This window comes from Nylanderia fulva, unplaced genomic scaffold (genome assembly GCF_048542155.1).
Source record: "Nylanderia fulva isolate GAGA-0341 unplaced genomic scaffold, ASM4854215v1 Scaffold30, whole genome shotgun sequence".
In the NCBI taxonomy this organism is placed as follows: Eukaryota; Metazoa; Arthropoda; class Insecta; order Hymenoptera; family Formicidae; genus Nylanderia; species Nylanderia fulva.
In genome coordinates, this window is record NW_028190369.1 from 1,621,142 (window position 1) to 1,634,659 (window position 13,518).

The following is a 13,518-nucleotide window of genomic DNA, read 5'->3' on the forward strand; positions in this document are numbered from 1 at the left end:
ATTTAAGAGAGAATTCTGTTTTAAATTTGTGACAAAATTCAAGAGAAAATTCTGTTTTAAATTTGTCTTAAATTACGAATTATAAAGTATCTAAAAAGGCCTTATTATATATATATATATATATATATATATATATATATATATATATATATATAAATGTGCGCTCTCTGATATACATTTGATTTACATGTACTTTAAATGTTCAAATGTGTTTTGCACTGTATTAATAATACATTTTTTTGCAGCACATCTTCTGATAATATTTATGAATGTTAAAATCCTTCGTACTACCGCGATTTTAAAATAGTACTATATCAATAAAATGAGTCATTTCGATATTTTCGTATTTTCGTTATTTAAAAAAAATTCTGTGATAATAGAAATATTTTAGTCTTATATCTATTTGTATATATTCTTTATATTCTTCGTCTGTAAGAGATACACTGTGAAAAAAGAAAAAAAGAACACATGCTGATGTACTTGTCTCTCGTGCCCTATTCGTTCTATCTGTAGACGAAATGGATGATCTTTCTATTCGTGATCATGCTATTCGCACTATTGATTCTATTCTCTGACATCAATAATACATCACAATCACGCGAGCCTTTTTAGAAATAATCAACCATTACAACAACTTAAAAATGCTGAACTAATTAAAATCCTCGCTACGCTACATGAATTTATACATAAATTCATGGCGCATTCATGTTTCACATTTTATCGGTTATATAGCGTGTATTATTTAAAAAACACTTCACTGCGTGAACCGCATTATTTGTTCACATGTTTGTTGTTTGTTATATATAACCAAATTTTATTTTGCTGCAATTATAATCTAAAAGTAAGCTAAAGCGACAGTAAGTGGATACGCATAGATTTCAACATCGCAATCAAGGAAAAAGAAGAATTGAGGGTAATTTAGTAAATTTTATTGATATTAACCGGATGGGAAAAGCTGACTCGAATGGTTATAGGGATAATCGATAATGTTTTATGGCCATTAATATCCTACCGGCCTTATAGAGGTGAACGGATAAGAAGAAAAGAATAAAAGGGTTCTAATCATGTAAGAAAGAGAAACACAGCAGAACCGTAACAGGAAAATCGATACTGCTGCAATTATTAACTTTCCGAATAAAGATTACGGTGGATTAATTTGCGAAATGAATAAGTTGTAGATTATGGAAAATATTCAGCGTCACAGAAAATTTTAACGAGTTCTCCACTCTAATATATAAGAGAAGAGACATACAGATATTATTTTAGACGAGAAAAATCTTGTTATATATGACAATAATTAATGTATATTAAATTAATTGTCATTTGCATATAGAGAAGAGTGTTTGAAGCAATTAATGCTCAAATGTTTTTTGTATGTATTACAAAACATTGTATACTGAAAAAAAACTTTATTTCGAATAAATATTTATTTAAATAGTACCACCATTTATATACTATTTGTTTGAAACTAATAATATTGATTTGCCATAAAAAAAAACTTATTTAATATAAGAAATTCTTTTCTAAAATAGATAAATATTTATTTATTTTGGAAAAGAATTTCTTATAGTAAATAAGTATTTTTTCATGTCAAATCAATATTATTAGTTGGAAACAAATGGTGTATAAATTAAATGGTGGTACTATTTAAACGGATTTTTATCCAAATGAATGTATAAATGGTACTATTTAATAATTCAACAAAACTTATGTGCATATATATATATGAAATCTATGAATAAACGAAACATATTCGTACATGCCATATAATCTACTTGACGTAGTTAGTACTAAATATACCCTATTTGTATTTGCACAAAGTTCAGTGTTAGAAACGACTTCGAGGATTGCACGTTTCTCGAAAGCTCGCAACTTTTTGGATGAGCTTCAAAAACAGTACTTTGTTAACTTTCAACGATAACGTGGAATCTTGCTTACATACGTATGTGTGTGCATTTCTTCTTGCAAAAATTTATTAATATTATTAATAATTAAATTATTATATTCATTACATTAAATTATTATTATTAATAATTCGTCTAGTTGATATTATCAGAGATCGTATCATACTTTTTTTAATTCACATGATTGAACAATATAAATAAGTTCCAAGCGATATTCTTCACCAGGAATAATATAATAATAGGAATTTTGATTAAATTTGACACACTGGCAATTAAAGTGGATGTTAGATTTATTACGTTACATTTCGACACTTTTATACGGGTTGTGGTCCTTTTCAAACGATTACAGTATTTTTAACAATCTGGAAAGCCGATACAAAAGAATTATATATATATAATTGTATGCGTGAGAACAATAAGTCAGTACAGATACTTACATTAAATATTACATCACATTAATTCTTTGGAAAGTTGTTTATTAAGTGTTTTATAATTTAGTCATTATTTAAAAGAAGAAAACGGAAACAGACAAAACATCGCTTGAAACCGCACATTCGAATATAAATGAACGTGATTTTACATCTAAAGACAACGCGGTAACTTACCATATATATATATATATATATAATATATGGTAGATTACCGCGTTGTTTTTAGATGTAAAATCACGTTCATTTATATTCGAATATGCGGTTTTAAGCGATGTTTTGTCTGTTTCCGTTTTCTTCTTTTAAATAATGACTAAATTATAATACACTTAATAAACAACTTTCCAAAGAATTAATGTGATGTAATATTTAATGTAAGTATCTGTATTGACTTATTGTTCTCACGCATAATTTTATATATATATATATATATATATATATATATATATATATAATTCTTTTGTATCGGCTTTCCAGATTGTTAAAAATACTGTAATCGTTTGAAAAGGACCACAATCTGTATGGTCGAAACGTAACGTAATAAATCTAGCATCCACCTTAATTGCCAGTGTGTCGAATTTAATCAGAATTTTTATTATAATATATAAATAAGTATGACATGTAAACATATCACATATATTATCAATATTAATACTGATATTCTTGATATAATAATACTAAAAATTGATTTTGATACAATTTTTATTAATAATAACCGCTGCGCGCTGAACGAGACTAAAATTCAGTTTGTTTAAACAGATGTGAAGAAATTTTACAGTCGGATAAATTTAATGTAAATAAATCAACACTTTTATTACACATGATGTGCGAAACAATGTAATCAGCATACACCAAATATTATAGACCATCTGATATTTGCCAAATAAACCAAGAGTTATTTTATCTTTTATTTCTTTCTTAAATTATATATATGTACGTTTAGCTTATCGGACAAAGTAATATAGAAAGTTCGATATTTTATTTTTAATTATGTTTCATTATGATCTCGCATAATTTAATAAATACATCAAGCCCACACATTTCTGGAACTCATTTCATTATCATATTAATCGCTCGACCGGCAATATTAGCAATTTTAACTTTAAAGGCAATTGAGAAATGAACTATAGCGTTATTATCAATTAACATTGTTACAATTTAATACGAAATTCTACATTCGTATACATCGACAAAGCTTCCAAAAAAAACCGTAATGACATTTTTAAGCAACTTCGATAGGATATTTTCTTCGATGACTTTATTAGCCAAATTTTTCAAAACAAATTAGAACTCTAATTTAAATAATTTATTTAATATCTTGTTTTTTTCTTATAAAAAAACAAGGAAAAAGAAGAAACTTTTTGAAAATTATTTTCACAAATAATTTCTCCTAAGAAATTATAGGTTCTTTGCAGTTAAATGTTAAAACTTTCATTGGGGTATCACGTATATTCTTTTCTATAAATTTCCCTCCTTATGTAATCCCTCTCCCTCTAATGTCCATATATAGCTGCACGTAAAAGCCTTTTTTAAACAAAGCATTTATTTCTATGAATTCGTCACAATTGCTCGTGCGACACAACGAGAATATATAAAAGTGCATTATTTAAGACTGTAGAAGCTCTCATAGGTGCGCTCCGAAGCTAAATGAATATTTGGTCCAATGATTACCCTACGGCAGAAGGTATGCCTGGCTGGCCACGCGACCCCGTTTACAAAAGAAACTCAATTTAATCTTGAAACAAGACCGAATATGTGCGCGCGCGGCAATTAATGGAATCTAGTTCACTTGTCGTGACAACATGCTCGACTAGCTCTAACTAGTTGTATGCATGTGTAAAATAATTACAAATACGTTTGTAAAAAAACAAGATGTGTTGAATCGTGGAAAGTAGAAAAAATCAATATGTAAAAAATATTTCACAATTTTTCATTGCTTCTTTGATTAATTCAAAGACCACTTAAATAAAAAAAATATATATTGGTGTCAGAAAAGATACAAGTTCGATCAAAATAAGCCAGTAGAAGACATATATATATATATATATATATATATATATTCAAAATAGTTAGAGACACGCACAACAAAAAGAATGCAAGTTGGGAGATGTATTGTTGGATGTATTGAACATCATTTGTATGCTAAAATCTATTGCAATTGTAAAGAAGACCGATAAGCACAGTTCGAACGATTCGTTAGCAAAAGCAATGAAAATAAAAGTTTGCATCACATGTTGCAACAATAAACTGACTTTTACAGTAGAGTTCTATAAAGCATGAACAATCGATTGTGCAAATTATTTCTTAAGGCTATCGCACACATTGACATAACTGCATATGCATAGCATAAAATCGGTTGGACCAATAAGCATATTGTGAAAATCAATATGACGACTCTTTATGTTCGATGCTTATTGGTTCAGACAGTCTTATATTATGAATATGCATCTATGTCATTTTGTGTACGATGATCCTTACTTAAAATGCGGTATCATGAATGTTGTCGGACTAGTTCAGACTTTCAGATTAGTTGCGCTTTGTGCTGTGATAATTTCAGTTCGCTAATTTCTCGTAATAGTTCTTATTTCGTTTGTGTAAATAAAATGTAAAATAGACAATCTATAAAAGGATTTGAGTTATCCTTGTGATAGTTAATAAGTGATTGTTGTTAAATTAATAACAAAAATACTCAAATCTTAATATCTTTATCTCGTTTTGATTCCCGTACCATATTTGAACAATACTAACAATAAGTATTTCTTTCGATTTTTGTAAATTATATATATATTACAATATTTGTAACAAAAAGTAAATGCATAAATTATAATGTATAAATAGTATATATATTTTGTAAATATTTAATTTTATTTGGAGAAGTTCAAAATCAGCATTCGTGTTTTTGAATTATGGAAATACTAAAAAATATAAGAAAATATTTGAAATAAAAGTTTATATATATAAATGGCTTTTAATACACTTTATAACGCATTCATTTTTGTTACACATGTTATATTTTTCTAAACAGCTTCCCGTCTCTTCGTACCTTTTTAAAATAGCAAAAATTTCGCCAAATTCAATCATATAATAAAGTTGTCTCCCAAAAAATATTCTTCAGAAATAGACTAGATACCGTTATACGCATCTTATCCCTCTATCATTATAATGTTTTATACTTACTGATAATATCTTCTTTCTATAAGTTTACAAATATAATATGTATAAAATCATGAAGGCAATATGGCAATAAACAATTTTTATATATAAAATCAATAAAGTGTTTCTAAATATTAAACGGAATTGACTAAATATCTTTAACAACTAAATATCGAAGTTTAGTTAGATAGAACGACACAAAATAATGAATAAATACATACGCTGACCTATATGTAAAATTTATACACGACGCAATAGTATAATTTTATTTGCAACTGCTTTGCATACAAAACACAATTGAAGTAGAATTGTTATATTTTATACTTAGTGTTTTTTTTTATGTATTTGTATTTAAATATGATTGTAATATATTTTAAAATCATTGTAGTTAAAACTTTAAATAAAGAATTTTTAAAAGTATTATATAAGCTCACATATGTATGTATTGTATCAAAGGAAATAATAAAAGTAACAAAGTTGATTTAAAGCAAAGCAAAAAAAATATAATTCGCAAAAACTTGGCGCTGCTATACACTAATCAAATCTAAATGTCGTTAAAATAAAATAAAAAGTGTTAAACTAACTTTACATAGTTATAATGAAATTATATATTGTCATTTGCCTTCATAATTATCTCTACAAGATTATGAAGAAAAAGAATATCAAGCTTCTTGAAATAATCAAATACATATTTCGCGGTTTTTCATCATTTTGAGCCATTTAAAAAATAAAAGGGGTTAACGGGTTAAATGGTCTGAAAACCCCTGTATATTCAACGGGTCAGTATAAAATTATTAAAAGTTATAAAACTTTTATTTAAAATGTTTTTTTTCATAATTCTTACCTTATCAATGAAATATCTTTTACTGTACACAAAAAATTTAATTTTGCTTTAACGGGGGAGTTTCAATCTCTTTCTTTCTTTAAAATAAAATTGAGTATTTATATATAAAAACATTATCTCTCTCTAGTCTTTATTATATTCAAAACTCATCAACTTTTGCAAAGAGTACGAGATTTCCTTGTAAAGGCAAAGATATGAATGGTAAAACAACCATTTGATCATCAGCATCAGAAATAAATTAATGAAATGAACATTCTTGACAGCATCGATGACAAAAAACGATAATGTGTCTAAAGTCTTTATTATTTTTGTCTTATTATGTATTTGTCGATGTATTATCGATATTTTGTCTTACCTTGAAATTTCCTTATCGGTAATAATTGGCTTGCAGAAACCATACATATAATTAGTTGATTCTTTACGCAGAAAAATAATCTTAGTCTTCCTTTCACATTCTAGCCACATGAAAAAGAGAACACCTGCAATCAATTTAAAGAAATTTTATTAAATTTTACAAATTTATCTTAATAAAATATAATTATAAATTTTTATTTCATAGAACATGATAAAAAAAATTTGCTCGTTAATATATTGTACAATAAAGCTAGAAGATTAAAGTCTATATATTTCGTAGCTAAACAAATAAGCTGCATATTTTACATAGATTAAGAAAAAATGATTAACTTGATTAAATGTTTAGTATCATTTTTATTTATAAGTTACAAATATGATAAACGGTTGACATATCACTAATGCAAACTTTAATGTATTTGACAATTGCTGATGATGGCTCACATGGATCGAAATGTTCAAACTCAAATAAGGATAACATTGAACAACACACACGGTTTTCATTACAAAAATAACTTTGTGTACCACCGTTGCGTCAGGCTTGCAATTAAAAAAAAAAATTTTAATTATTATCAAAACAAGCCTTCCAGCAATATTTTAAATATTATAATGAAAGAAATAATAACTTAAAAATAGAAATAATACTAAACATATTTAGTTAGTCAAATTTACAATTTTTTCTTAAGTTCAATAAGACGTATTTGACTTAAATACTTAGATATTTTTAATAACTTTGTGTTTAAAAAAAAAATCGATTTTGGAAATTAAGAAATTATATCATCATTTTTATATGTAATATCTCAATTACACTTTTTCATATCTTTTTTCAAGTTTTCTGTTTATCAAACTTATGTCTCTTACTGTACAAAAATGTAAATATGAGCAGTTCATTATAATGGTTTGTTTCATATCAGGTGTGAAAATATTTATATAAAAGTCACAACCTTCACATTACAGTCATATCCTCGTTTGCCGATTCAGTCATAATGTGGCGATTGATCATTCTCTTTGCAATTTCAGTGACAGGTATATATAATAAATTATACTTTGTATCTAAATTGTATTTCAATAAGTACTCTAGATTACTACGTTTTGTTCGTGTCCGTTGCTTATTGCGTTATTAATATACTAATTGATATAAATATTAATTTCATCTATCGCAGTTTTCCGTATATTTTTGTTAAGATATTCTTTTATTAGTTTTATCGCGGATATTTTTATAATTTAAGCACATTTAATATATTTTACATTAAATGTGAAAATAATATTTGCTTACAAAAATAATTCTTTATATTATAAAATATATAAAAACGTAATTAAAACAACATATAAGTACAGATAGTTATCTATATTATTATACATAATGTGCAATTTTAAAAATCTTTCCTTATGAAAGCAGAAATATTTTCTATTTTGACACCTTTCAAAATGTCAAATATAAAATATAAGATGCACACACCAAATAACAGTCAGAAATAAGCATTTCTAGTTCTAACAATATTGAAACATTCAAATTGGCAAATTTAAAGTCACATGTTTACGTTCAATTTTAAAATTCATTTATTCATACGTAAAAAAATGTGTATCGCATATCATTGAAATACATATGCAAAACTATAGTAATAGCAAAGTAATTAATATTTTTTTTTTAACAAATGTAGTTACATCATCAATTGACTGTGTCAAACGCCGCTCGAGTACGAGTGGAGATGATGGACATTATTGCGTCTGCAATGCAAAGCGATGCGATCAAACTCCTGACGCGATTAAACCACAAAATCTCGACGAATATACTTTAATAACTTCAAATAAAAATGGTTTACGATTTCGCGTATCGAAAGGCTTATTTAAAGAAATTGAACCTAAACGCAGTGAGTACATATAACGTCTCTTATATAGAAGATTCATTAATTTTCTGATATGCACTAAAAATATTAGAAAAAAATATGTCTGTTTGCATGTGTGAACAGATCCGAAATCTCGAACAAAAGAGTATGGTGTACTACGAAAATTTTTAAAAATAATTACCGTCCCAACAAAAATATTTCGCGGAAGTATTAAGAAAAAGAAAGTAAATTCACTTCTGCCGGGAAAGATCATTGTAAACCAAAGAGAAATGTATCAAGAAATCTTGGGATTTGGTGGAGCAGTGACTGATTCAGCAGCTATAAATATTTTTAATCTGACACAGAATGCGTCCGACAACTTGATAAAGTATATCATAGAATACTCGAATTAAAAAGTTTTGCTAATTTAATGATTGTACGATTGTCAAATATCTAGCAAGTATTGTAAGTGATAACTTTTATCAAGAAATAATTCCATATTTAAATTTCTTTCCCAAATTGTAGAAGCTACTTTGGGCCAAATGGTATTGATTATAACTTTATCAGAACGCCAATGGGTGGATCGGATTTTTCAACAAGAGCTTATACCTACGCAATGACAGAAAATGACATTACACTTTCGAATTTTAATTTGCAAATGGAAGATTATGATTATAAGGTTTATTCATTTAATAGAGAATTTTTTATTAGCCCTTTTATTGTACAAGACAAGTGTAATCTATATTTTTAAAAATATGTAAAAGAAAAAATTCTTACGTTCCTAAAGTTAACTTTCTAGAGTGAATAATATAGCTAATAATTAAAACATAATGTATATGTTTCATTAAATATCTCAAGTATTAATAGATACCACTGATAAAACGGGCTCAAGAATTAAAAGAAAATAAAATCAAGCTGTTGACCGTACCATGGACCGCGCCCCCTTGGATGAAAGTAAATCACAAATGGATGAATCATGATAAATTACATCCAGAAAATCGACAATTATGGGCAGATTATTTCGCCAAGTGATTATATATTATTCAAATATCTCTATATATTAACTTATATTATTCATAATACCTGATCAGGAAAATTATCATTAAAATGATATTTATATTAGTACATTTTTATATATATAAAGAAAATAGAGAACAATTCATAATCAAAGTTTATATATATATGTATAAATATATACACTACCATAAATAATTATATATTTTATTCTTGTATCTATATAGATATTTTGAGGCTTATCGTAATGCTGGTCTGGAATTCTGGGGTGTGTCGTCTCAAAATGAGCCAGCCAGTCACATCTATATTCCGCCAGAACTGAATTTTACCAGTATGACATGGACTCCTGAGGAAGAGCGTGACTGGATTATCGAGTATTTGTCACCAACTCTTCAAAAAAAGGGCTTCGGCCACATTAAGATCTATGCAATGGAAGAAAACAGGCTGGTACTTCCTGATTGGCCGAATAAAGTATTTGAGGACAAAAGAGCAAGAGATATCATTTCAGGAATTACGCTCCATTTTTATTTCGATACTGCAATTGGCCCACATAATTTACGTGAAGTAAAAAGAAATTTTCCGGAAAAGTCAATAATATACTCAGAAGCTTGCGTAGGAGTTTGGGAAGGTTGGTAAAAATTAATTTATATTTTCATATTATAAATTTATCCGAAAGAGTTTTCTATTGCTGGTCTAGTTTTAATGAGAATGAGTTTAAGTAAAACAAAAAATTTAATGTTTTATGCATATAGTGTTAACTGAGTTCTCCAGTATTGGAACATATATATATATTTATAGAAGCAAACCAAATCAAAAAATCTTTTATCATTTTTTTTATTTATTATTTCGTCCTATATGAATATCGAGATATCGAATTAAAAATTGAAAATTTTTATTATCATCACAAACATCGTAAATTAAACAACTACAAAATATCTTGTATTTTTTACTCCATTCTTCCTCGTACATAAAAAAGTATCAATCTTTCTAATAAAATTATAACATCATGCCGCATTTGCGTCATTCGTCAAATTTTTCACATTTTGTCTTCGGATGCTCGATAATTGCTCATCAAAGAAAAACATGGTAAAAATTCTCTGGATTAGATTCATTTCCAAAAATACTTTCTGGCAATAGTGTACTTTTGTTATCATTCTATATATTTTTTAAGCTGTTATAATATATTTTTATAAATATATATTATATAATATACAATATATTATTATATATCATAAATATACCGAGTTACCGAAAGAATCAATGCATTTGTCGAATATTGTATAATTTAATAAATAATGCTTATTTACAGAGCAAAAGGTAATCTTAGGTTCATGGAGGCGTGGTGAGATATACGCGAAAAACATTATGGAAACCATATCAAACTGGGCATCTTCTTGGATCGATTGGAATATAGCTTTAGATATGTCTGGTGGACCAAATTGGATCGATAATTACGTTGATTCGCCTATAATAGTCAATAGTGCCGCGGACGAATTTTATAAGCAGCCAATGTTCTACGTGCTTGGACATTTTTCAAAGTTCGTTGCTCTTTTATATTTGGATTATTGTGTGTGTCTGTGTGTATGTGTGTGACATATTCGTAATATTAATGACATTAACACGACATGAATTCATAAAATAGCTAGAGTTGATACATTTTCATAATACTTTAGCGATCTAAGTTATTGTTAATTAAATTTTCCTTCAACAGATATGTTCCGCCTAATAGTGTGAGAATCGGCACAACGATGGAAAACATGAATGGAGTTGCAAGTGTTGCATTTTCTACACCCGACGGTGGCGTCGTATTAGTAATCTTAAATCTGTAAGTTTCTCTTTGTATCTTTCTAAATTTCTTGGAGTGAAAACTGAACAATCTCATTCCAAAAGAGTGCAATTTTACTCTAAAAAAGTGAGATTCCACTCTTTTGGAATGAGATTGTTCAGTTTTCACTTCAAGAAATTTAGAGAGTTTGTATAAACGGACACCCTAAAAATATTCATATGCTTATTGTCATATTATACATCCCAATATCTTATACGATGCAGCAAGAGAAGATACTCGCGTATCTACTGAATTTTTCTTTTCTTCAGGAACGATGAGAAAAAGGCCATTCTGATCGAGGATCCGGAGAAAGGGAAAACGAGGATATATGTTCTCGCAAGATCCATTAACACACTAAAATATTGGACACGTAGCAAAAATACAGATCAGTCGTTATACCAACAGTTTAAATATGTGCACGTACAGGATTAACAAATAGAAATTATTTTATTAACTTTGTGAATATTTTACCACTACATATAGAAAGTATATATGTTCTTCAAAAAATAAAAAAAATAGAATCTCAAGAAATATATTTTGAAAACTGCTCATCTTGTAATGCATTTGTTGTAACAGTAGTAATATAAATAGTTGTCCTATTTATAAGAATTCTATTTAAATCATTTCTATCTTTTATTTGTTTTCACGTTACTCGTTATTATTGCATCGGAATCATTTAAAACTTATATAACTCGAATATAATTCTCATCGAGAATAACTCATCTTATTTATCTCGAATAAAAATTTACCGAATGTGCCGCATTTAATGAACGCAATGGAAACGGGCATGTTCAAATATCTTCAATTTCGCTGAATATTTCAAAGATTTTCCGCATTTAATCCGTTAAGCTTACTATGAATTTAATATGGGTGAAAATAATTTAAACTTCAAGGACATAATTCTCTCAGTAAAAATCCCAATTATTTTTTATGTATTATTCTAAACATTATATATTGAACATTGTTGCAATATAATTACTTATTTATGCGCGACCTAGGTGTAACTTTATAAAGTATAAAATAGATCGTAATTTTACTTTTCAAGTATACAAAACTAAAATGTGAAAGAAACTAGATCCATTATATTATCATTGAGACATTTAAGTAAAATATTAACGCGTTTCTGTTGCTTTTATCATATAGATTAAATTAATAAAATTAATCAAAATAAAAAAAAAGAAGAAATCGAGTTAAAATTGCGCATTTAATGTGCGTTTTATTTGAACTATTAAAGATAATGTACAAAATAAATTAAAATATCTTGTATTTTTAATTCTATGCTTTCTCACATACATGTATATTGATGCAATTATTACAGGAAGATATTTGCATACCTGTAATTGCATTTGCATGTCTTTTTTCTCATACTCTTTTTTATTTACATTTTATATAATTCTTCATTTAATATTTTTATATATGTCGCAAGAATTAAGTAGTGTAATGACTTTAAATAAGCTTGCACAATTGTACAATTACACAACGCTATGTGAATTGATTATTATTAATAAAGTTTTGAAATAATTTTATTTATAATATCAGTTACCTAATATTCAGTTTAATATTAAGTGCATTCTACTAGTAAAAAAGCCGTGTAACGTGCACACTGATACATACATTTTGATTTGCGTATATTTTAAGTGATAACTCTTTCGTATTTTTTTCTAAACAAATACAATTATTATATATATATATACACATATATACATATATATTTTTTTTATTCTTTATCTGTGAGAGATATACTATAAAAAAATGAGAAGACATGCTGATGCACTTGTCTCTCGTTCCATATCCATTCTATCTGCAGACGAAATGGATGATCTTTCTATTCGTGATCATGCTATTCGCACTATTGATCTTGTTTTTTGACATCAATAATACATCACAACCATGCGAGCTTTTTTAGAAATAATCAACCATTACAACAACTTAAAAATGCTGAACTAATTAAAGTCCTCGCTATGCTACATAAGCTTATACATAAATGCATGACGTATTCATGTTTCACGTTTAATCGGTTGCAGAGCGTGTATTATTAAAAAAAAAACACTTCACTGCTTGAGCCGCATTATTTGTGCACATGTTTGTTTGTTATATAATCAAATTTTATTTTGCTGCAATTATAATCTAATACACGTAAGCCAAAGCAACAGTAAATGGATACGCATGGATT

At 27.3% G+C, this 13,518-nt stretch overlaps 2 protein-coding genes across 7 annotated transcripts in view; one reads left to right on the forward strand and one right to left on the reverse strand.

Moving 5' to 3' along the window:
- Positions 1-13,518, reverse strand: part of RhoGEF3 (Rho guanine nucleotide exchange factor 3) — a 155,726-nt gene that overhangs the window by 98,741 nt on the left and 43,467 nt on the right. For 4 of the 5 annotated variants that reach the window (XM_029302456.2, XM_029302455.2, XM_029302462.2 and 1 more), the window contains exon 2: positions 6,685-6,808. The exons of the other annotated variant lie outside the window; for it this stretch is intronic. In XM_029302456.2, the coding sequence (XP_029158289.1) occupies positions 6,685-6,727 (43 nt within the window). In that variant the 5' untranslated portion in view covers positions 6,728-6,808. The remainder of the gene's footprint in view (positions 1-6,684; positions 6,809-13,518) is intronic. 5 annotated transcript variants of the gene reach the window in all.
- Positions 1,819-12,445, forward strand: LOC114930611 (lysosomal acid glucosylceramidase-like). 2 transcript variants are annotated; one of them, XM_085484657.1, is made up of 10 exons: positions 1,819-1,942; positions 7,638-7,706; positions 8,342-8,551; positions 8,651-8,894; positions 9,032-9,185; positions 9,374-9,534; positions 9,748-10,148; positions 10,830-11,058; positions 11,232-11,345; positions 11,615-12,445. In XM_085484657.1, exons 2-10 carry the CDS (start codon positions 7,667-7,669, stop codon positions 11,775-11,777), a joined length of 1,716 nt encoding a protein of 571 aa, XP_085340783.1. In that variant the 5' UTR covers positions 1,819-1,942; positions 7,638-7,666; the 3' UTR covers positions 11,778-12,445. The 2 variants fall into 2 exon arrangements, with proteins under 2 accessions (XP_085340783.1, XP_029158297.2); XM_029302464.2 differs by lacking the exon at positions 1,819-1,942 and having other exon boundaries at positions 5,866-7,706.